We start from the raw sequence: 21680 nt of genomic DNA on the forward strand, positions 1-21680 counted from the left end.
ATTTCTTAATTTAAATCGATGTCCTTAATTTAGAAATACTTAAATTTAAATCGAGTACAATTGAGAAAGTGTTTTTTTTTCTGTGTAGTATCAAAAATGTCGCCAAATCGAACAGGCCGGCTGCTAATCAGATTCGCTGGTTTTGAATCGATAGGTGAGTGTTTGCGAATGGACTGCAAGTAGGTTAATACTTCCCACATGGCTCGACCTTTGACATAAAACACACTTCGTCGCTGAGCCTTTTAACCGATGGATACCGATTTTGTCGACGACATTTTATCGCAACTTTCTCGAGCCAGTTCTGGCACCCGTATGGGCCGTTCCTAGTGGGCCAAACTATAGCTCATATAATCAGATCTATTCTGTTTCTACATCGTTATGATAAATAACAATATTGTTAAGACTTTAAACTATAACAATGTGGATATGTAAAATAGTATTAATTATTAATTAAATTAATTAATTATTATAATTAATTAATTTAAAACTAGCAAAAATGCAATATAAAATTATGTTAATTTAAATAGAGTAACGTTATAGTTTTAAAAATAACCTGCTCAATTCAAGTTGCCACATAAATATCTAAAATTTTAAAATTTGAATTACCTACATTTTTGTTTAACAAATATGAAACGTTCAAACCGAAGCATTTAATTTTGTTAAAAGATACTTAAGAAATTGAAAATTTGCAATTTTTATTTTAAGCCGATATGTGCAAAGCTTACTTATGCTCAAATCGAGCTTAACCTATTTGAACCAAGAATTTTGTTTTTTTTTTCGTTTACGATACGGAATTAACATCATGATTTGGTTTTTACGAATTTAAATTGAACAATTCAACCGTTCACTCAAAAACATCGGTAATTGCGAAATCTACAGTATCATTTTTCAAATGTAAAAATACTGTAGAATTCTGCCGTTTCTTGTTTGTTTCTCTGGTAGCTCCATTTTGATTAATTACGTAATTAAAATAATAAATTTTAATTTTTTTAAGGCTATTTATTTATTTAAGGCTATCACTGAAAATATTAATAAAATACCTACCTCAAGATATTGCTTTATATAAGCCATCGTTATTTCTTAAATTGTCAATTATTTGAATAGAATAAGCTGGAAAGCTATTTATATTGTTTGCATGTATTTTCTATCTGTAGAATCCTATTGGTAGAATGATCTAAACAAAATGATACAAAAATTTACTTTAACAATATCTGACACGCGTAGCAACAGGCAGAAGGCGAATTAGAACGGCTCGTGATGACCCCTTTATTGTGTCAACAAGAATAAAGAATCGTAATACGGTTCAAGTGCAACAACACCTCCACGAAGTAGTCAGAGAACAGCGAGAAGAAAACTGAAGGAAAATAGCATGACCCCGAACACAATTGGCCTACGCTTTGCACGGGCTCATTTGAATTGGACCAATGAGCTCTTAGATGAGACCAGAATTTGCCTTTGTGGTAGTGAACGACGAAAAAAGTGTACCGAAGATCAGGAGGGTGGCTCCTGCATGATATGCGATGCAATTTCTATGGACCCACGAACCGACAGTGGTTTCATCCATAGTGGCGGCCGTGGTGAAGGGACAGGATGACGTGGTATGATCTGGTGGTACGAAAGTGACCAATTGCTTTTGAATGGGATTATCCAAGGGTGGTCATTAACATACAATGCAACAAGACTATTACTTAAAGTTTCTGAATTTACATTCAGGTAAAATTGTGGTCTGTAATAGAAAATAATTTTATACCTACCTGTGTTTAATATTCTTTGGTTTGGTATACTACTTACTTTAAGTTTATTAGTAATGATTCTTATTTCGTGTGTAATACAGCGTGTGTTAAATCGTGTGCGAATTATGCAAAATATGTGCGAGTCTAGTGTATATCAGGAGATGCTCCCGCCCAAATGTATAAAACACTATTCTATTGAGACTAAGGAAGTTATAAACAATGTTTATTTGACTCCCATTGAACGTGGTGCCAGCAAGCAAGCATCTTTGGAAGAAACGGCCACATTGACGAAAATTTCAACATTAACTGTATGGAAAATTATGAATAATCCCATTTCAGCGAGGAAAAAAAGAAGCGATGCTGACATTTTGTCGACTGTAGATGAAAGTGATCAAGATACAATACGGCGTAAAATTTACCAGTTATACGAGGAACAAAGCGTGCCTACATTAGATATCTTAATTAGGAGGCTTGAAAAAGATGAAACCGGTGTTAAATGTGGCAGAACTATCTTATGGAAGTATATTCAACACTTTAGATTTTAAAAAAATTGACAAAAGGCAAGTTTTTAATGGAATCTTTTAGAATTCGGAAATGGCCAATTATTTACTTGGATGAAACCTGGTTCGACACTTATGATACCCCGGAAAAGGGTTGGGTTGACTCAACTGATAAGTGTAAAACAAACGCGCCATCAAAAAGAGGTAAAAGAAATATTTTACATGCTGGCTCTAAAGATGGTTGGATTCCAAACAAACTTTCTCTGTCTGCGAAAAATATTAAAGATTCTTCTCTGGATTACCATGAAGACACCACCGCTGATTTATTTGAAAGTTGATTTAAAAACAAACTAGTTCCAAACATTCCTCCTAATAGCGTCATTGTAAAGGACAAAACAAACACCCGGTTTCATTTTTGGTTAGTTTTGGTTAGTTAGCATGAACAATCATGAGGTGACCTTGATTATCATAACGCACTTCATATATCTAAAAGTCGCAAAGCAATGTAAGATTTAAAATCAAATCAATCACTTCGTCATCAAAAAACATAAAAAAATATTTCAAGCGGAGTTTTTCCAGAAAGCCTATTTTTTAGTTCCTCACATGATCTAAATTCATCGGATATAGGTGTGTGAGTGTACTCAATCTGACCTTTCTTCCATTTGACAGTAGAAGCAAGCCTGTCGTTTGCAGAAAGCATACGTCTTCTGTTGAATTCCAGGGTTTCATCATCTGATGAGTCCTGATGGGTCCCATTCAGGTTCAGTAGTTGATGAATTACACGACTGTTGAAGGACAGCTGTATCATTCGGTGTATGTAACCCGAAAGTTCCAACTATATCAGTCGGTTCCCCAAACTCTTGTAGATTTCTTCGTCAATCAAAGTATCCTTGTCGGGTGGAATATATACCGCGTCAATATGTTCTGTAATAGTATATTATGCAACAAGTGCGGTAAACGGCATTTGACACACGAGTTTATTTGACACGAGCGGAGCGAGTGTATAATAAACGAGTGACGCTTCCCGCATGCTAGATCGGTGGGTAATTAGGTATTTAACTTTATTTTTAGCATATAATATTTAGGACTTTCATTGTTATTGTCCTCATCCATCACGATCTCCTCCATAGCCGCCTCTAATTCCTTTTGAGTCAATTGCCATATTTTACGAACTGTAACGTTCAGGTGGTGCATTAACGTGCCTTAAAAAGGGTTAAAAAAGATCTGCTATACTTTGCCACACTAATTTCGGGACATCCTCTATATTTCATAACCCATTATGTCCACACACCAAACTCTAATAGAACAATCATCGTGAATCTACCCCCCGGTGCGTAGAAAAATCGTCATTTGAAATCATACTAATTAATCATCAAAACCGAGTACACTTAATTATCTAGCCAAAACTTTTAATTAACTCGCAAAAAAAGGGAAACAATTAAGTGCTATATTTTAACAGTCGAGCGATTTTAAACAAGCATTTCGGATTCATTTCGGAGCGTAGAAATACAGGAAATAAGACGAATTGAAATTCGCAAAAAGTGACTAAAGATACGGCTCGCTAATTAAGCAAGTAGAATAGAAAAGAGACGTTGTCTAACCGGAGCAAAGAACCCAACCGACCAAGTTAGTGGCCATGTTCTTTCAGCCGAGGAAAAAACACGTGTGTGCATTATATCCTACGAGATTCAAAATATCGGCAACGCGTGATGAATTATTTTTAGAGAAAGATTTTGTAAAAAGCGATACAAATTTTTAATAAAAAAATAAGTAAGAAGTGACGATTAATCTCAACAGAAAAGCAAAACAGACAACGAACTCAACGAAATTTAGCAAAACCATTAATTTTGGAAAAATTAAAATATTAACATAAGATTATAGTTCATGAAAAATTGGCAATAAAAGAAATGATTAATATTAAAAAAGAAATAAATGCTGTTTATGATCGAAACAAATTAGTCATCAGAATTTAATAGAATAATTCAAATTAAAAATCAAATCTAGATTCTTATAATAATAGTGTTGAAAATAAACCAACAACTAAATAAACTCTTAGCAATAAATAATAAACAAAAATAACGAAGTTAAAATATTCATGTACGTTTTATATATTCGTACTTATTTACTAATTCATTGAAAATATCACTAAGGTATGCAAATATTTTTACATAAAATATAATAACATTCGTATGTATTTTTGATTATTGATAAAGGAATAATAATAATATGTTTATTCTATAAACAACGACAAATTTAAATTAAAAATAATACATCACATTTTGTATATTAACAAAATAAACAAATGAAAATTCTTCCGAAAACCCGTAAGTTGTGCGGGATAATTTATATAAAATAGAAAGTCTAACTTAGATAATATAAAAATTTTAAACACACACACACATTTTATTTTCGACAGACAAGCTTTTTTTCGTTATTTGTTCTTGTATATGTACATTTTTTCGCATATTTCATTTACTTCGTATTTTTTATGCATTTATATTTATTAAGTTTATTGCTTCGAGCCTTACAGATACAATACCTTTTTTAAGAAGTCTTTTAAAAGCACTCGATGTTAAAATTATTAAATCTTCATCTAGGAAATTATTAAAATAGGACTGGAAAAATGTGTAATATTTTTGGCCTATTTTTTTTACATTTATTTCTTATCACATTTTCCTCTTCCCTATTACTAAAAGCAAAGTATAATAATAATAATAAATAATAATAAATTGTAATGAATTTTATGATTAAAAAAAAATAGCTTTTATTATAAGTATTGAGATGGGAAGATAATTGAGATATTAAGTATTCTACGATCAAGTAGAAAAATATATATAGAAGTAAGAATAATATAAAAATTGATAAATTGTTTTCATTATTAAACCAAAACTTATTACAAAATATTATTATAAGTATAGAGACGGGAGAAAATAAAAAATAATATAGAAGTAAGGATAAGATGAAAATAGATAAATTGCCATAAATTTCATTACCTGCATAGGTAAATTTTAGTCATCATGTTCTGACTAGTCACATATTGGTGTTACTGTTCACATATTTACAGATGTTTTTTAGTTCACATAATTTATTTTAAATATGGTGGTAAAACAAATAGTGCATTTTCTCTTGCAACTTTCATCCATCGCTCAATTAAAATAAATAGATTTTTTTTTCGTAATTTTAATGAATTGCTCAAGCGTTAAAACTAAAAAACAAAGTAGTGGTTTTTAAAATTTTTAGCAGATTTTGAGTTTTGATTTTTTCCTTCTGAACATAAACTTCTTCATAAGTACCGCTTTTAATGATTTCTGAAATTCCCAATTGTTTTCTTTTGGCACACTAAGCAAACGCAAATTTTGCTCACATATTTAAATATGTTCATTACAATGGGTCTCTAGACCTTGCCCCAGCCCTTCTGATGACGTATAAGGTCAACAACAGTTAAAATTATATTGTAAACTTTCCTTTTTCTCCCTATTTCTCTCTCCTCTGATGAAAATTCAGGAAACAATGCAGTTTGCCAAAGTATAGGTTAACAATTACACAATTTAAAAAAAATATATTTACAAAAACGCGTCGAAATGGGATATAGAGAAATTCTTGTGCAAAAATTCCAACTATAGGCACATCCACCTAAAAATGCAACGTTTTTAAAATTCCAAACTTAACCAATCATGCGAAATCGTGTAGTAATCAATGATTTACGAAATACTGTGGCAATTTTTACCATGGTGGCTAGTTTCAATTCTAATATTAATCGCTAACGCACACAGGTAGGCCCACTACCTGTCCTAAGACCGCTAAGTTTTACGGTTTTACACTAATAGTGTATAACTCTCTCGCATTGAGAAAGATAGCATAGCTTTGAATATTAGCTATTAAACACCGTTCAAAAAATATATTAAATATTATCATAAAAAAAATGCAAAAATATATATGCGTATCCGTCTTTATCACGGTTCAAACATAAGTAGCCTTTTCAACAAAACGGTATAATTATCTTCTCAAGAGATTTTTGTTATTTATATTAAATGCGGCAGTAGTGGAAACAAAAGACAATAATTGAAATAAATCGAAAACATTATTAGGCACTTTAATATTTTCTGGTAAGTTAATTTTTTCTTGTTATTAAGAAATAGTATGAGTTTAACTGTTAATGTTTGTCATTGTTTTTAATCATCTAGAAAAACTACAAATACATTCAAAAAACTATAGCTAATATCAGATAATACTTTAATACACAGGATTTTTCGCCCAAACCATTATAGTACTACATTTTGAGGTTTGGTGTGAAATTCTAAACATATTTTGTGTTTAATTCCCTATACCTGTATCTAACAGATTTTGAAATATTTGACCTAAAAAAAATTGTACTGCCGGCTTAACCAACTTTATTGTGTTCTGTTATCAAACAAGCCAACAAGCACGTTGACAGCAACTTCCGGTATTGAAGAGGAACTGACAGGACGTTGAAAATAATTTTAAAAAGAAGCATTTTGCCACTTAACTTAACCCCAAAATTTTTAATGAATGGATGGAGTAAAAAACCCTATATTTTCCGTATTAGCCCTTACACCCTATCAATGTAAATAAACATAAGTACACAAACTAAATTTACCAAAACTATTAAAATTTTTGGGAACATCACAAGTTACATATATTTAACGATTAAACCTATCCACCATATTTATTGATGACATTTTGTTTAGATATATTGTATCACCTGTTGCTCTATAGCGGGATAAGAAATGGGAGACCAGTACCAGTACCTGCCATATTACTTAGACCTTAAAATAAGGTATACCTATGCTTAAACAGTACGAGTTTGCTTTTAGTTTGCCACACGGTCATTAATTCTCGAAATATTGAAACAAAATTTTTGTAAGGAGATATGTCAGTGACGAAACAGTTGCAGTGACTCGTTTAAATAAACAAAAACACTTCATATTAAAATTGCAAATTGTTATGTGGATTTTACAAGTGATCTCAAAAATTAGTTGTTCCTAAATTCCAAGAAGACAACATAACGGTACACAAGCTGGAGCTTCGAACTTCGAAATATCAGTGAATCAACCAACGAAATGGCAACTGCTTAATTCCCAGTAAAAGTCAAATTACAAATTTTACAAACCTTGAGAGCAATTCCTCGGTATATTTTTGATCATCCCAAGGAAGAATCCGTGTGGAAACACGCACCAAACAAGTTTTCAAACCGCTTTTAATTCAATTTTAGAGGAAAATTACGACAAATTCCGATATTCCACGCCCGTTAAAAGCCGAAAGGCATGGATATCCGGAAAAATGTGTTTTTTCTGAAGTCTCAATATTTGTATTTCGACCAAGTTTGGCGCACTACACACACGCTTCTTCGCAACGGCACCACAAGCTACGTCTGCACATCACGACAACATTGCACGTCAACTGTTGACTATGTTGACATTGCAATGCTCCTTTCTCTTGGTTACCAGCGTTGCCACAGGTAATTTTACCGATGAATAAGACTCCTGAAGCTTACCGACAGAATTTAACCAAGCCGTTTTGACTTTAACGCCATCACAATAATTTCCAAACTGATTATTAAAATAAAAATATCAAAAAATAAATAAATTAGAAAATTTACTTTTTAATCTAGCCATCTTAAAAAATGTATAACATAAATATTATTTGCCTAGCCGAATACAATACCTTTTAGAACATCATTTGAAAATTGTATTATTTTACAACATTATCTAAATTTCAAGACGATTTAGCGCCAGAGGGAAAGAGTTGAAATCTAAAAAAAATGTATGTTCTATATCTTGGCAACAGGGCCTTAAAAGCACGTCCTCTTGCGGTACCTAAACGACTTAAAAACAGCTGTACTGTAGATTTCTGAACTCTGTACTATCTCGCTCAAGTCTATGGTGTACCAAAACGATAAATGAAAATCGTAAAGAATTTCGTGTGTTGATCTCTAAAGACATCGCTGGATGTTTTGTTAAAATTGATTTGTTAAAAAAAAACGCAATCTTGCTTACCCGCCTGACTTGGGTGCACGATCCTTGTCTAACGCGTTAGTAGCTATTTCTTTTCTCTCTTTTTCACGAATTCGGAAATGCAGCACTTCAGCGAAACGAACTCAACTCGCGTATGACAGATTGATTTTTTCATGACATTCTCCGTTAATCAATCTATTGTTGCATTAGCAAAAGTTACATTAAGAAATATGATATAATTTTGTCTATAAAACATTGTGCCTAGTACCGACAATGGAGCGTTCAGTGTCAGATCAAGAATCAGCATCTCAAGAACCAGCCGAAGTGGTAAACAATTACATACTTGGCATGTTATTTACCGATATTTGGTGATTTTAGCACACAACGCAAACAGTAAGTCCTACTGTGGTGACATCGCCCAGTCTTGCACGAGATAATGGGGCTACAAATGTCCTAGCCAGCTCGTCATTGGATGAAATTCCTCCCCCAAAAGCAGACTATTATGCACCTCCTCCCTATGAAGAGGTCACCAAAACCACCAAATTACCGACATACGAAGAAGTCCAGAGGGAAAAACTAGAAGAAGGATTGTCTGTACCCATAAATACTCCGACTATTGTAAGTTGTACAACAAGCTAAATTTTGCTTTAATATTTACCTTTATTTAGACATCTCAATTTCGACCTCCTTGTCAAAGGATTTTAACCTTGGATAATGAAACGGGAGAAGAAGTCGACACCACCTTGTTGGGCACTGATTTTATGTTTTATATTGCATTTTTTGGTGAGTTTATTACAAAAACCATCACAAATGTTATACTGATTTCTTTCAGTTGCTTTTATTTTTAACTGGATAGGGTTTTTGCTACTAATGTGCTTTTGCCACACCATCGCGTCCAGATATGGCGCCCTGTCTGGATTTGGTTTGTCCCTTGCCAAGTGGACATTTATAGTCCAGCATTCGACAGAATTAGCGTCCAAAGATAACAGTTGGCTGTGGTGGCTGATAATGACGTTTGGTAATTAGAATGAAAATAAATTAGAATATTTTATTAACATCTTTTTCCAGGTCTTATAATATGTATACGAGCAATTCTACAGTACTTGAGTATCAAAAGAGGCTGGCACATGCTGTCTGCCAGCCATCAAGAGCGACTGTTGTTCTTTTATTAAGCTTGGTACTTAAAAACTTGGATTTAGTTAAACACTACCAATGTGATTTATTATGTATCTCCTGTAATATATAGAAGTGGATATCATTCCTCTTAAGACACAAAACTTAGAGTAGCATTGGAGTGAAGTTGCTGTACATTTGGGTTGTTTCCAAATTTCTTATAGATTTTCATTATCATTAATATAGTAAGAGAAATCAGTTTAATTGTACCTAAAAACTACTAATTAAAAGTTTTTTAAATTTAAGCAGTTTTAATAGTAGTCAACACTTAATGCTACATTTTATAAATTACGTGTTTCATTTTATAAAGAGATAGAGACATTACAACATAAAGCCGGTTTAAAAAAAAAAATAATCAGAAAAATAAAAACTGTATTTTCAAAGACGAAAATTATGAAAAGATTTTTTAATACACTTGCGAGATTTTTTTTTTTCAAAGTGTGTATTTAAAAAAAAAACAATATTTTCGCAGCTTACTGTTTTGTTCACTTTTTATGCTGTAAATGAGTAAGAAATTTGGAAATGACGGATTGATATGATTTGATGTGAAAATTCATCAAAACTAAATCAAACTTGAAAGACAGGTCTGTCAAACTAGAGTATTGTACTGAAACACGAACATCGAGTAGTGTAAATAGTATATATTTAGATGAAACTTGATCGAGATATTACTTAATGGACGCTTCAATCTAGCACAAAATAATTGTTAAATGTAGATTTTTTCCAATTGTGGATGTGTAGGAGAGTGACCAAATTTACTATCATTTTTTGAGGAATTACGAAGTTGCTACATTATTGCAGGTTTTTGTTAAAACGGTATTATAGTTTTTTGTTTATTCTGTCTTTACTAGAGCAAAATTATTTCAAGAATATGGGTATTGGCTTAAGTCAATTATTGCAATCTTCTACTCTTAAATGTGGATTATAAAAAACTAGTTGACGTTTATTTGTTTTATTCCCCTAACTGTCCACATAAAATTGACGCACTTTTCAAGGAAGGGTATAATCTTCTGCGCATGCCGATAAATTTCACCAACCTGCACTCTGCGCCAGTTAGTAATCTTCACGCATTGGATTCTTTTTTTTTCCTGAAACTTTTGTATATTTCGACAAAATACTGCCGAAAAAATTACGCGTTCAAATTAAAAACTGTCACATTGAGGAACTACAAGTCCCCACGTTGATCGTTTAGCAATATCTTGCGCATGCGCGAGTCATTTCGATACTCCACCATAACATTCAATCATATCCGCGGCATTGAAAAATTATTATTATGCCCTGCGACGGTCAACAATTAATATGGCCGCTAAATATTTATTCGAACTATGCTCACAAACCACTAGATTTTCAAGAAATGAGTTGTGCGTTTGAAAAAGATTGATTAACGTGCGTAAAATTTACACGCATACGTGGAAAATCTTTCCTTCTTTACGTAAATGTCATAGCCGCCTGAGACACGTCAATTTTACGGTATTAACCACCCTTAATTTATTTGATTGCTATATGCATTTTATCGATATGCTGGTTGATTTGCTGATTTTTGAAGCAACGTTGAAATAAAAAATAGTAATGGCGCGGTCATCTGAAATTTCATTTTCAACCAATAAGACGAGCGGCTTTCAACATGTTTCAGCGTAGAACACGCTTTGGGGCTGTATATTCTCAAAATCTCGTTAAATGTTCGGAGAAAAAGGAATTAAGTGTATGTATGTTCGGAAGCAAATGGAGCAAAATGCAGGTTAGCGAGGTGGGAATAATCTAGCGCTCAAGATTATTCCCACCTCTACTAAAATATCATAGCCGCCGGAAGCGCATTGGGTTTTTTGCGTACTATGGACCAGCTATACGCATTGAAATGTATATTTCTATTACACAACGACGTAGTAAACTATCGAACAAGTTAGTTAAGCTCAAATTTAAAGGGAATATTATATCTATTAAAGTGGTTCTAAATTTCTCTTAGTAAAGACGCAAAGACGCGGCAAAGCCCACCCAAAAAATACTCATATTATCTATTTTGGTCGAAAAAGTGAACCGTGAAACATTTTACTTCCTTGAGAAATAGAATAAGAAAATTCATAACCCAAGAAAAGTGTAAAAACCTGCTGTAGCTGGCTGCCTTCTACATAAACATTCACATCTAAAATACTTTACAAATGCAAATTAAAAACAATATTTATTTATAAATCAAATTGGCTATAATAAAGTTATAGATGTCGAATAAAATTATGTACAATGTTCAGATTTTAACCTCATTAAAGGATGTTTGCTTCTTATAATCGTGGAAAAATTATTATAACTTTAAATTTCAGAGTTTTAAACAATAAACAACATCTTGTACGGGAAAATCAATCAGCCCTTTTTACAGCCTACCTTGTAAATGAGGCGGCACACACAACTTTTATATGTCAATTTTTTTTTAGCTAATTTCACTGGTTGAGTCATCTGAAATAACTTCTGGTTGCATGTTGTTCTCAAAGTTCTGATCTACGTCATTCCCATCACTTTCTGGACAGTAATCATTTAACATGGGGTTGTTGCATTTGTTTAAATCTTCCGCACTGTTTTTTTCCACTAAATCCAGTACATCACTTAGTCTTTCACTAACATCACCAACAATTTCCATCTCTGAGTTTCTTGCAACCTTCTTCATACTTACAGAATGCTGTTTTTTTAATGCCAAAATATAGATCCTACCCTCATAGTTTTTCTCTTCATTGTCCGACAGACCTTCGTCATTTATTGCGATACCACTATCGATCTTCTCTAATATGCAAGGTTTTGGTCGGCGATAAATTCTGTGCTTCTTACCTAAGTGGGACGTTTGGACATGCTTTTCTAAAATTAATTTACTTGTAAAAGAAAAATCGCAATAAGCACATGGAGTTGAATACTCCAAGTGCTCGTCCAGGTGCTTCTGTAGGTCCACGAAATTATCAATTAAGGAGCCACACATCAAACATAAACGGGGTGTCAAATCATGACATTTTTCGTGAATTCTTAAATGAGAACTAAAATTAAAACAATTCATAAACTGATTTAATCCCTACAAAATATGAACTACTAACGGGGTAGTGTAGGTTGCTGAGCATTCCAAACAAGGGTACAATGCCAATTTTCCATGTTCAGAAATCCTATGGTCAGTAAACAATTTTAGATCCTCCATATAAACAGAACAATCGCTGTCATCCTCACATTGATATACTTTGCTGCTTTCTCGGTACTTCCTTTCCTCTTGTAATTTCTCCAAATGATTGACGGACCGGGTTCTTTTTCTTAATAACTCTCCGTTTATATCATATTCAAGGATTATTGGCTTTGGGGTCCAGTCCTTGCCTGCACTTTGTGCACTTCTTATTTGTCGGGACTTTGGGGTGTGGCTCGGAGTCCGGTGAGTAGAACCTGAGGACGATAACCCGTCCCTTCTACGGCTTCTCCTTGACCAGTTATGACCTCTCAATTTCTTTTTCTTTGTGTTCACAAAATATTTCTTTACCTCATCGTCGGATCTTTCACAGCTTCTTGAACTTGACCGACCTAAAAAATTTAAAACTTTACAATAGCCTCCCATAGCATTAAATAGATAACCTACTTTCACTTCTGTGCTGTTCGCTTTTGCCAACAGCTTCGTCTAGCGGGTCATCATACTCCCTAGAAACTCTGTGGGTAACTAAACTGGATGATTTAGGAGTCCTAGACTTGAGAAGTGGAGTCGGTGTCCTGCTAGGGGTAATTAATTCAGCGTCAAAATCACATTCATTGAATTTGTATGATGCGAATGCGTCCCAGAACCTTCCGAATTTCATCGCGTACTTGTACTCTCGTGGAGATCTGATGATATTCATCATATAGCGTCTCATCTTTGTAATGTTGTCCAGCATATTCATGCATACATTACATACATAATCTTCCATTTCGTCCAAATAAGATTCGATCTAATGTATAAAACATAGAAGTAAGGTGTTTTAATAAAAAATGTCTTCAGTTTACCTCAAGTCCAAAAAGTTCGACCATATCATCTCTAATGCTATTAGGAGCGTTCCCATATTGAGAATAGAGGTTAAAGGTCCTCTCACCTGTTCGCTTACAGAACATGCACTCCATGATGTATTTAAACCCTTCAAAATTAATTGTTTTTACTGAAATTCTCAAACAAAAATAGCGCTTCCGACCTTTAATTGCTGAACCTCATAGATAAATAACTCATAATTGTATCAAGGCTTCTGTCAGTTTTGTTAACTGATAAAGACCGTGAATCATTTCGTGTGTCAGAAAGAGATGCATCCGTAAAGAAAACATACTTTTTAGTAGTGTTCTCCATTTCCACAGTATTTCTTCTTCTTTTTGCAATTTACAAACAGTTGGGCAGGACTACTATGGCCAATCGCCTATTACCGACGTCCGTCGAGGATTTTTTCTTTTGGTCACAGACCAACAATTAACAAAAAAAAGCTAAAAATAGCTATTACCAACATTTATTCTCAGCTTCCAATATAGGACTTTGACAGATAACACAAAAACGACCTCCCCCACTTCCCCGCGGACCAACCATGCCAATCCGGAAACGGGAGAGAACGGAGGTGTCTCCACAATATTTTTCCATAGGGATATTCCGATACCAGTAAATACGAGTAGGTACTCGATACTTTTAATTCGATACCAAGTATTTATAGCATCGAATCAATCTTGCGATACTTACTCGGTATCGAAACAAAAGTACTTGGTATCAAATCGAATCAACCTCACCATTTAAAAAACACCGAACGCATCAGACAAACATAGTCCCTATCTGATCTATGATGACGCGTTGTCTCGCGCCAGCCAAGCCGAACTCGACCGAGCCCAAGCCAAAAGCGAGAAAGACGTCCGCCCTTCATTTTTTTTCATTGTCAACCAACATAAATTGTCAAACACAAGAGATTGCTTACGAATAATTTTATTTATAGTAATCATCGGCTAATTATTCCAATGTTATCATGGAGTTTTTTGTTTAAAGTACGTGCTTAACGTGACGCAAACCTTTATAATAAAAGTTTTCTTTTCCTTCTTAATATTGTTTTAATTATTGTCCTTCAATGTTCATTGTTAGATTCCTTAAAATAATAAAAAAAAAATAATGTGCTAAAAGTATCGATATGAGTAAGTATCGATAGTTTAGGAGTATTTATTTGAGTAGTATCGACAAAAGATTTGAGTACTATCGAACATCCCTATTTTTTCTCTTCTTGTTTAAGTTTCACAAGATCACAAGGCGCACGGACACAGTGAACTCAAGCGTTCTTTAAATAGAATTAACTTTGATTAGGTAAAAAGTGGGCCAGTTTAGTTTGACAAATCTGACAAATTTCTCTGAACCTCAATATTGGTAACTATCATACATGGATAATATTGTGGCTCGCCCTACATCGGTAAAAATTGATGCGCTTCACTGCACTAAGTCTCATTTTATAACCAAGGACCATGCGGCATTAAATGACCAACATGGCCGCTGATAGACCAGTAGTAACTTTCGAGACGGCATTTTTACCGCATTTTTTTTGCAAAATGTGTCTAAACCTGGTTAAATGTTTTAGAAAAACAAGTTGTGTGAGTGGAAATCGCTACACTATCTAATATCTATATGGCAAAGCCTAAATATATATGAAATATAAAGTAATTAATATTCAAAAATGCGTACCTAATGGAAATCTCGAAATTGCATATTCTATATACACTATTAAAGCAGATGCGTGTATAATGTATCCAATTATTTTGATGTACTCTTACAAAAGATTTAATTAAAACTTAGTTAGGACACGGCACTTCCAAGTTCAATTGGAAGATTTACCATTTTCACATTTTGATTTATCTTTTTTTTTTGGTCTTACCATAATACCTAAAATAGTGTACAATTAAGTGAGTCGGTTTTATTTCCATAGCTTTCAAATAAAAGGAAGAAAACAAACAATTTCAAAACTAGCCATTTAATAGTTGTTTGGTGTTGGTTGGAAGCTTTAAGGAGCAGGCTTAATAGAAAAGTTTGCTTAATTACGTGTGACACTGATATATTTTATTGTTTACTGAAACAGTTTATGTATATGTGTCGTTTTTATGTGATAATGACATAAGTAATAATAGAGTAAGGACAAAATATTATTCAGAATGGATCAGATGCTTCCTAGCCCTGGGTTTAGTATACCCAGCATAGGTAATATTGGAAATATGCATACCGAAATATGCATATGCAGTATATTGTTTTAGGAACTCCATTGCATCAACCTGAAGAAGATCAACAGATCCTTCCCAATGCCTTACAACAGCAACAACAATCCCAACCTCCAACAAGCCAAGTACCTCCGTTGGCGCCCATGGGAGGTTTAACGCCAACTCTTGGTTTAGGTATGGGCAATGCTATGACATTGCCCCACACAAAGTATGTTACCGGATTTGCTTTACCCATGAGCAATGTCAGTGGTAGTGGTATGACACCACAAACTCCGGTAGGTGTAGCATGTACTAGGTGATTGTCTTGAAATTGTTAGGTTTATTGTTTATTAACCAATTTTAGCAACATGCAATGATGTCGCCAATGGTAAATTTAGGAGGGACAGCAGGCGGAGCCTCCGGAACCACTCCGCATACTGGTCCGGCAACTCCTTCCCCCATGACTCCGATGACACCACACTCAGCTGATCCGGGCATAGTTCCACAACTCCAGTTAGTATTTTCCACAAATTAATATAATTGCCATAACTATTAGCCTTTTTATTTTTAGAAATATTGTATCGACGGTGAACTTAAACTGCAAGTTGGACTTAAAAAAAATTGCTCTACATGCAAGAAATGCCGAATACAACCCCAAACGTTTTGCTGCCGTCATTATGAGAATAAGAGAACCCCGGACCACTGCTTTGATATTTTCTTCTGGAAAGATGGTGTGTACGGGCGCCAAAAGTGAAGAAGATTCCCGACTGGCAGCCCGTAAATACGCAAGAATTATACAGAAACTGGGGTTTCCCGCAAAGTTCTTAGATTTCAAAATTCAGGTTTGAATATAATACATTGTGACTGTAAAAACATAATGTTAACCTTTTTAGAATATGGTGGGGAGTTGCGATGTGAAGTTCCCCATTCGACTAGAAGGACTAGTGCTCACCCACAGCTCATTCAGTTCTTACGAGCCCGAACTCTTTCCCGGCCTTATTTACCGTATGGTCAAACCAAGAATAGTATTGCTAATTTTTGTGTCTGGTAAAGTGGTACTGACAGGAGCCAAAGTTCGACAGGAAATATATGAAGCTTTCGATAATATATATCCAATATTAAAGAGCTTCAAGAAGCAGTAAGACTTATTTATTAAGTTTTGGGTTTAAATTTATAACTGTTGTCTTGAAGCACGTTTTTGTTGACCTAATTATCACAATTCGTTTGACAAGTTTTATTGTTAATATAGAACTAATTTTGTCTACGCTGTTTTTGTCATTGAAACAAATGTTATTTAAGTTTACAAAAAATTTTCAAAACGAGGCATCGATTGTTTGAGAAACACATGTTGGGAATAGTCTAGCTTTTTCAACTTTTATTTTATGACAAAAAAATGTGGCCAATAGAAGTAAAAGAAGAAGAACCATATTTATGATATGGAACAAGTTCATTAAAAAAAAAATACTGTCTTTCTAATTTTTGCAGTTAATAGGAAATATACAGTCAAAAATTAGATGTCTATACCTTTAGTTTTTTTAATCGCTCTTCGAATTCTGTGTCATTTCACGCTTTTATGATTGAAAGAATAAAAAATATATATATATATATATATATATATATATATATATATATATATATATATATATATATATATATATATATTCTTTACCAAATCCAACAGGATGGTGCTCCACCCCTTTTTCCTTGACAAGCGCATAAATATTTCAATACAGGATTTCCCTTCCAGTAGATTATCAGAGGAGTATCAATAGATCTCCATATATTATTCCGCTGGATTTTTTTCCAATGGGAATGTTTAAAACCAAGAGTATATAAGGAAAAACCACAAAATTTAGATCATTTAAAAATTGGAATTAAATACGAAATAAGGCGAATTATATGTATATATATATATATATATATATATATATATATATATATATATATATATATATATATATATATATATATATATATATATATATATATATATATATATATATATATATATATATATATATATATATATATATATATATATATATATATATATATATACAGATCTATTGATACTCCTCTGATAATCTACTGGAAGGGAAATCCTGTATTCAAATATTTATGCGCTTGTCAAGGAAAAAGGGGGTGGAGCACCATCCTGTTGGATTTGGTAAAGAATATGCGAGGGTAGGAATTAAGTTATTTGGATGAAATTGTAAATACCGAGTTCCAGTAAAATTTTGGTCGAAGAAATAAGGCCTACGTTTATTATTTTCCCTGATCGGTCGGGGATTATTTTACAATACCTACAATTTGGTTTGTTTATTGTATCATTTCAACAAAACCTGGCTTTATCATTACACAATATCTGACGATACAGTTTCACAAAACTGTGATCTGGGATCAGGATACATGTATTTTATTGTTCAATGCCTGGCGCTTTCACCAGATTTTTATGAAAAACAAATACATTGTGAAAAATAAATCAAATCGTCAATATCTCCTGAAACTTTTCAAAAGTCGGATGGGATGGAAATAATATTATTTCATTAAAAAAACGACAATAATGATTTATAAAAATGAACGAAATATAAGCACCCACAAAATGTAAACCGGAACGATTTGATTGATCCACGCCAATGGCGGCCACATTTTCGAACGACAGCCGTTTCAAATTCGTCTTCTGCGTATCTGACGTCACTGGGCTTTTCTGGATTGTGTTGGACTCTACGAGAATATGAATGTTCACATTCTGTGGAAGAGTTCTAAGTTTCCCACAAAGAGTATAAGGTAGAGGGGAAGGCTCCCATTAGTGGCAATGTTAAAAAGTGTACACGAGATTCAACTTCGCTAGTGATTGTGTCCAGTCATGAAAACGGAAAACGCTTACTTACGGTTCAATTCAATTTAAAGTTTTAAAAGTAAAAAAAAGGTAAAAGATAATTTTTTTTTATGATAATAAAAATAAAGTACTGTTATCCGTTACAAGCTACTGTGGTATTTTTCAGTGTGACGCATTACTTTAAGCCGCCATGACAGTACTTTAGTACTTGGACACAAATAATAGATGGCATCCGTAACAGTATACTTATCTTATACTCTTTGGTTTCCCATTAAAATTAAATTAAGCCAAATTTAAGTAGAAAAAAAAAACAGAGAATAGAGAGGTTTACAGATTTTACTAGCAAAGTGATGAAGTGCGAGAAAAAACCATATATAGAACATTCTTTAAACAATAATATTCTGTAATTTTTTGGAAATTCTGACCTACTCAAAAATTTGCTTAAGTAAACTAATACCTATTTTTTATTTTTAGTGTCCTTTCAGCGCTTTGGTTGTATACCAAACCTTTTCCAGGAACCTCACATTACATTAACTTAATTCACAGGCTTATATGAGTGGTGATCTTTCCAAATGAGTTAACTGGCGTCACAGTATAGGTACCATGATTTTTGGTAGGCAGAGTAAAACAAACTTTTTTTATATAAAACTTTATTCTCGTCGAAGTAAAACAAACGAAAGCACTTAATAAATTAATTGTCGAATTGCTTAAGGCTAGTGACATTTGTTCGTCTAATGGAGGCACTTGGGATATGTGTCATGTAATTTCGTTAGAATTGGCGTCGTGTGTGGCAAGCAAAAAATTATAAATAGTTTACATTAGGGCTTACAAAAATCTAACGGGCTTCACTAGGAGGAATATAATTATATTTACAAGCTTAAATTACTCAGTATCTACAGCAGATTGAAGATTATACTCCGACTTAACAGATAAGCTGCCGATTACCTTCGAAAAGAATACCATACAAAATATCACAGTTTTTCAAGTCATTTAGGAGCATATATAAATTATAAAATTTACCCGGAGTTCAAAATTCGATTTGACATACATTTTTAATTAGTCTTTTAATACTGTTAAATTACATTGACATTATTAAAAAATTGTGGATATCCTGGGCCATAATAATAAGTTCGATTTTTTTAAAGAAAATAGTGGCACAATAGTAGAAAAATGTTTCGGTTTTTTCTTTCATTGAACATCAAAAATTAAGTACCAACTACCTACAAAAAGTTTACACAAATTGTGACTTTGTGATCGTCATTATTATACAGAAAAATAAGTTCTTTATCACAATATTTTAATCAAACATAGTTACTCCCAGAATCGCTGTCCGCTGACCGACTGAGATTTTTCGAGTTTTTCCGTTTTCTTTCTCGCGTTTCGCATGCAAAATTGTTATCCTGGAACTCGTTCTGGCTAGTTGGGTGCTGCTGATGCCGGACATTGTTGTTGGCCAGATTTCGCAACTCTATGGCCGTCTGATTCTGGAAAAAACCCGATCTAGAGTTGGCTGGAATAGAGAGCAATTAACTCAAAGTTAATCATGACAAATAATGCGCGACAATGAATATCAATTGACCGATCTTAGTCAAAATGCAGTAATATCTGCAATATTCCATCTATGTTAGGATCATATAACAAACAATCTACAGTGACCTCCGGTTATAAAGTACCCCCTAGGGACCAGAAAATGAGTACTCTATAAGCGGAAGTACGCTATAAAAAAAATTAAAACACTAATATAGGTACTAAAAAACGAAACACACTAAACTAAGAAACTTATCTCTCTATATAAACTTTACAACATACAAGTAAAAATACATATTTTATTCTTTTTGTGTAAAAAAAATTCGTTATTTTTGTTTATTTTTTCTCAAAACAAATTTCATATTCTCGATGTGCTTTTCAACCTTCCAGGACGCTTGCATAACATCATCAGTTACATTATCAGTAGATAGTAAAAAATTTGTTGAACATCATGGTCGCTCTTGTTACCAGAGTTTTGTGGATCTTTTTCCTGTAAAATTTCAGTAATAATAAAGCATTATCCGTTAATAACTCCATTGTTATTAAATTATCATCAACTGTTGGGAAGCTATCCAGCTCAGAAAAATACATTTCAATGTTGGTTCGATCTTTGCCGTTACTGCGCAACGAATTACAATTCTGGTAGCTCTCACAACGATTTTAATTTTAAAAATACAAACTGCAAAAATCGGAGAAGCTTCAAAATTCCACAAAAAAATCTAATTGTTATAATATTCCTTGGGGATAGCTCACTGTTCATTCCAAAATTAATAAAGTAGTTCAACACAATGAAGAGGTTGGCGACCACTGGGCAACCTCCCAGTCGTGGTCATTATTTTTGTACTTCTCAAACCACTGAATCAGAGGTAAGTCATCATCTGAATTAAATTCATCTTCCATCTTCCTCTTTATCAGATCTGCATGTCGAAAGCAGTTTGAAATAGTGGTTGAAGTAACATCATTCCAACATTGTGCAAGTAATTTCATAGAGCCTAGGATAGCGACGTTGAAAGGTTCCTTATTATCAAAACAATACAATAAATATCTGCGGTAATATGTCTTAAAGCATTTTATTATGCCCTCATCCATTGGTTGGACTAAGGTGCTATTTAGAGGCAAAAACTCTAATCTGATATTTGAAAGGATTATATTTTTTGGATGAGCTGCACAATTGTCAACCAAAGCAATATTTATAAATTATAAAAAATTAATGAAGTCATCCACGCTCCTTGGGTTGACTTATAAAGAACAGAGAGATTTTTCACATTTTTCATGCAACTCGGTTGTTCATATTTACCAATAACAAGAAGTTTGCATTTTTCGCTTCCTGTCATATTTGCACAAACTCTATTGGTGTCCCTTAACTTCGACTGCTTCCTACCCAAACACCTTTCTCCTCTAATTTTAAGGGTACAATCTGGAGTCATCTTGTAAAATAGCCCAGTCTCGTCATCACTGAAACTATCCCCAGAGCTGCAATTTTGTGCAATACTGGGCCATTTATCCTGTAACCAATTCAGCACAGCTTGTTTGGTAACATCTGCTTCACCAGAAATTTTTCCGACGTTTATGTTGTCATGAACTTTAAAACGCTCGAGCCAACTTGTAGAACAACTAAAATCCTCACCCTGTAATTCCCTGGCTAATTCTTCGGCTTTCGATTTCAGAACTGGGCCACCTATTACAATATTTTCGGAACTTCGAACTTGAAACCATCGCAAACGAGCTTTATCTACATCTGAATCCTTTG

General features: G+C 33.5%; 5 protein-coding genes across 9 annotated transcripts in view; 2 read left to right on the forward strand and 3 right to left on the reverse strand.

Moving 5' to 3' along the window:
* Window positions 1-8347, reverse strand: part of LOC132704331 (uncharacterized) — a 116032-nt gene extending 107685 nt beyond the window's left edge. For 2 of the 3 annotated variants that reach the window (XM_060674265.1, XM_060674260.1), the window contains exon 1: window positions 7365-7643. The gene's annotated coding sequence lies outside the window, so the exon portion shown is untranslated. Of the gene's footprint in view, window positions 1-7364; window positions 7644-8250 lie in introns of those variants that run through there. The other variant, XM_060674261.1, reaches the window with a different exon arrangement.
* Window positions 8348-8393: 46 nt separating this feature from the next.
* Window positions 8394-9626, forward strand: LOC132704333 (NEDD4 family-interacting protein 2). Its single transcript, XM_060674269.1, has 5 exons — window positions 8394-8535; window positions 8587-8826; window positions 8877-8991; window positions 9041-9226; window positions 9277-9626. Exons 1-5 carry the CDS (start codon window positions 8482-8484, stop codon window positions 9378-9380), a joined length of 699 nt encoding a protein of 232 aa, XP_060530252.1. The 5' UTR covers window positions 8394-8481; the 3' UTR covers window positions 9381-9626.
* A 1926-nt stretch (window positions 9627-11552) lies between these two features.
* LOC132704839 (zinc finger protein 624-like) lies at window positions 11553-13678 on the reverse strand. Its single transcript, XM_060675115.1, has 5 exons — window positions 13554-13678; window positions 13372-13499; window positions 12974-13316; window positions 12450-12918; window positions 11553-12392 (listed from the first exon to the last, which is right to left on the reverse strand). The coding sequence occupies exons 2-5, from the start codon at window positions 13483-13485 to the stop codon at window positions 11801-11803; spliced, it is 1518 nt and encodes a 505-aa protein (XP_060531098.1). The 5' UTR covers window positions 13486-13499; window positions 13554-13678; the 3' UTR covers window positions 11553-11800.
* Window positions 13679-14892: 1214 nt separating this feature from the next.
* On the forward strand, window positions 14893-16946 carry LOC132704609 (uncharacterized). The gene is made up of 5 exons (XM_060674716.1): window positions 14893-15568; window positions 15622-15860; window positions 15929-16077; window positions 16136-16406; window positions 16458-16946. The coding sequence occupies exons 1-5, from the start codon at window positions 15523-15525 to the stop codon at window positions 16704-16706; spliced, it is 954 nt and encodes a 317-aa protein (XP_060530699.1). The 5' UTR covers window positions 14893-15522; the 3' UTR covers window positions 16707-16946.
* A 2117-nt stretch (window positions 16947-19063) lies between these two features.
* The window catches only part of LOC132704993 (interference hedgehog-like), a 90475-nt gene continuing 87858 nt past the window's right edge, over window positions 19064-21680 (reverse strand). For 2 of the 3 annotated variants that reach the window (XM_060675368.1, XM_060675370.1), the window contains exon 12: window positions 19064-19887. In XM_060675368.1, coding sequence (XP_060531351.1) covers window positions 19705-19887 — 183 coding nt within the window. In that variant the 3' untranslated portion in view covers window positions 19064-19704. Of the gene's footprint in view, window positions 19914-21680 lie in introns of all 3 variants that reach the window. The other variant, XM_060675371.1, reaches the window with a different exon arrangement.

Source organism: Cylas formicarius, unplaced genomic scaffold (assembly GCF_029955315.1).
Source record: "Cylas formicarius isolate icCylForm1 unplaced genomic scaffold, icCylForm1.1 PGA_scaffold_7__23_contigs__length_41026272, whole genome shotgun sequence".
Taxonomy (NCBI): domain Eukaryota; kingdom Metazoa; phylum Arthropoda; class Insecta; order Coleoptera; family Brentidae; genus Cylas; species Cylas formicarius.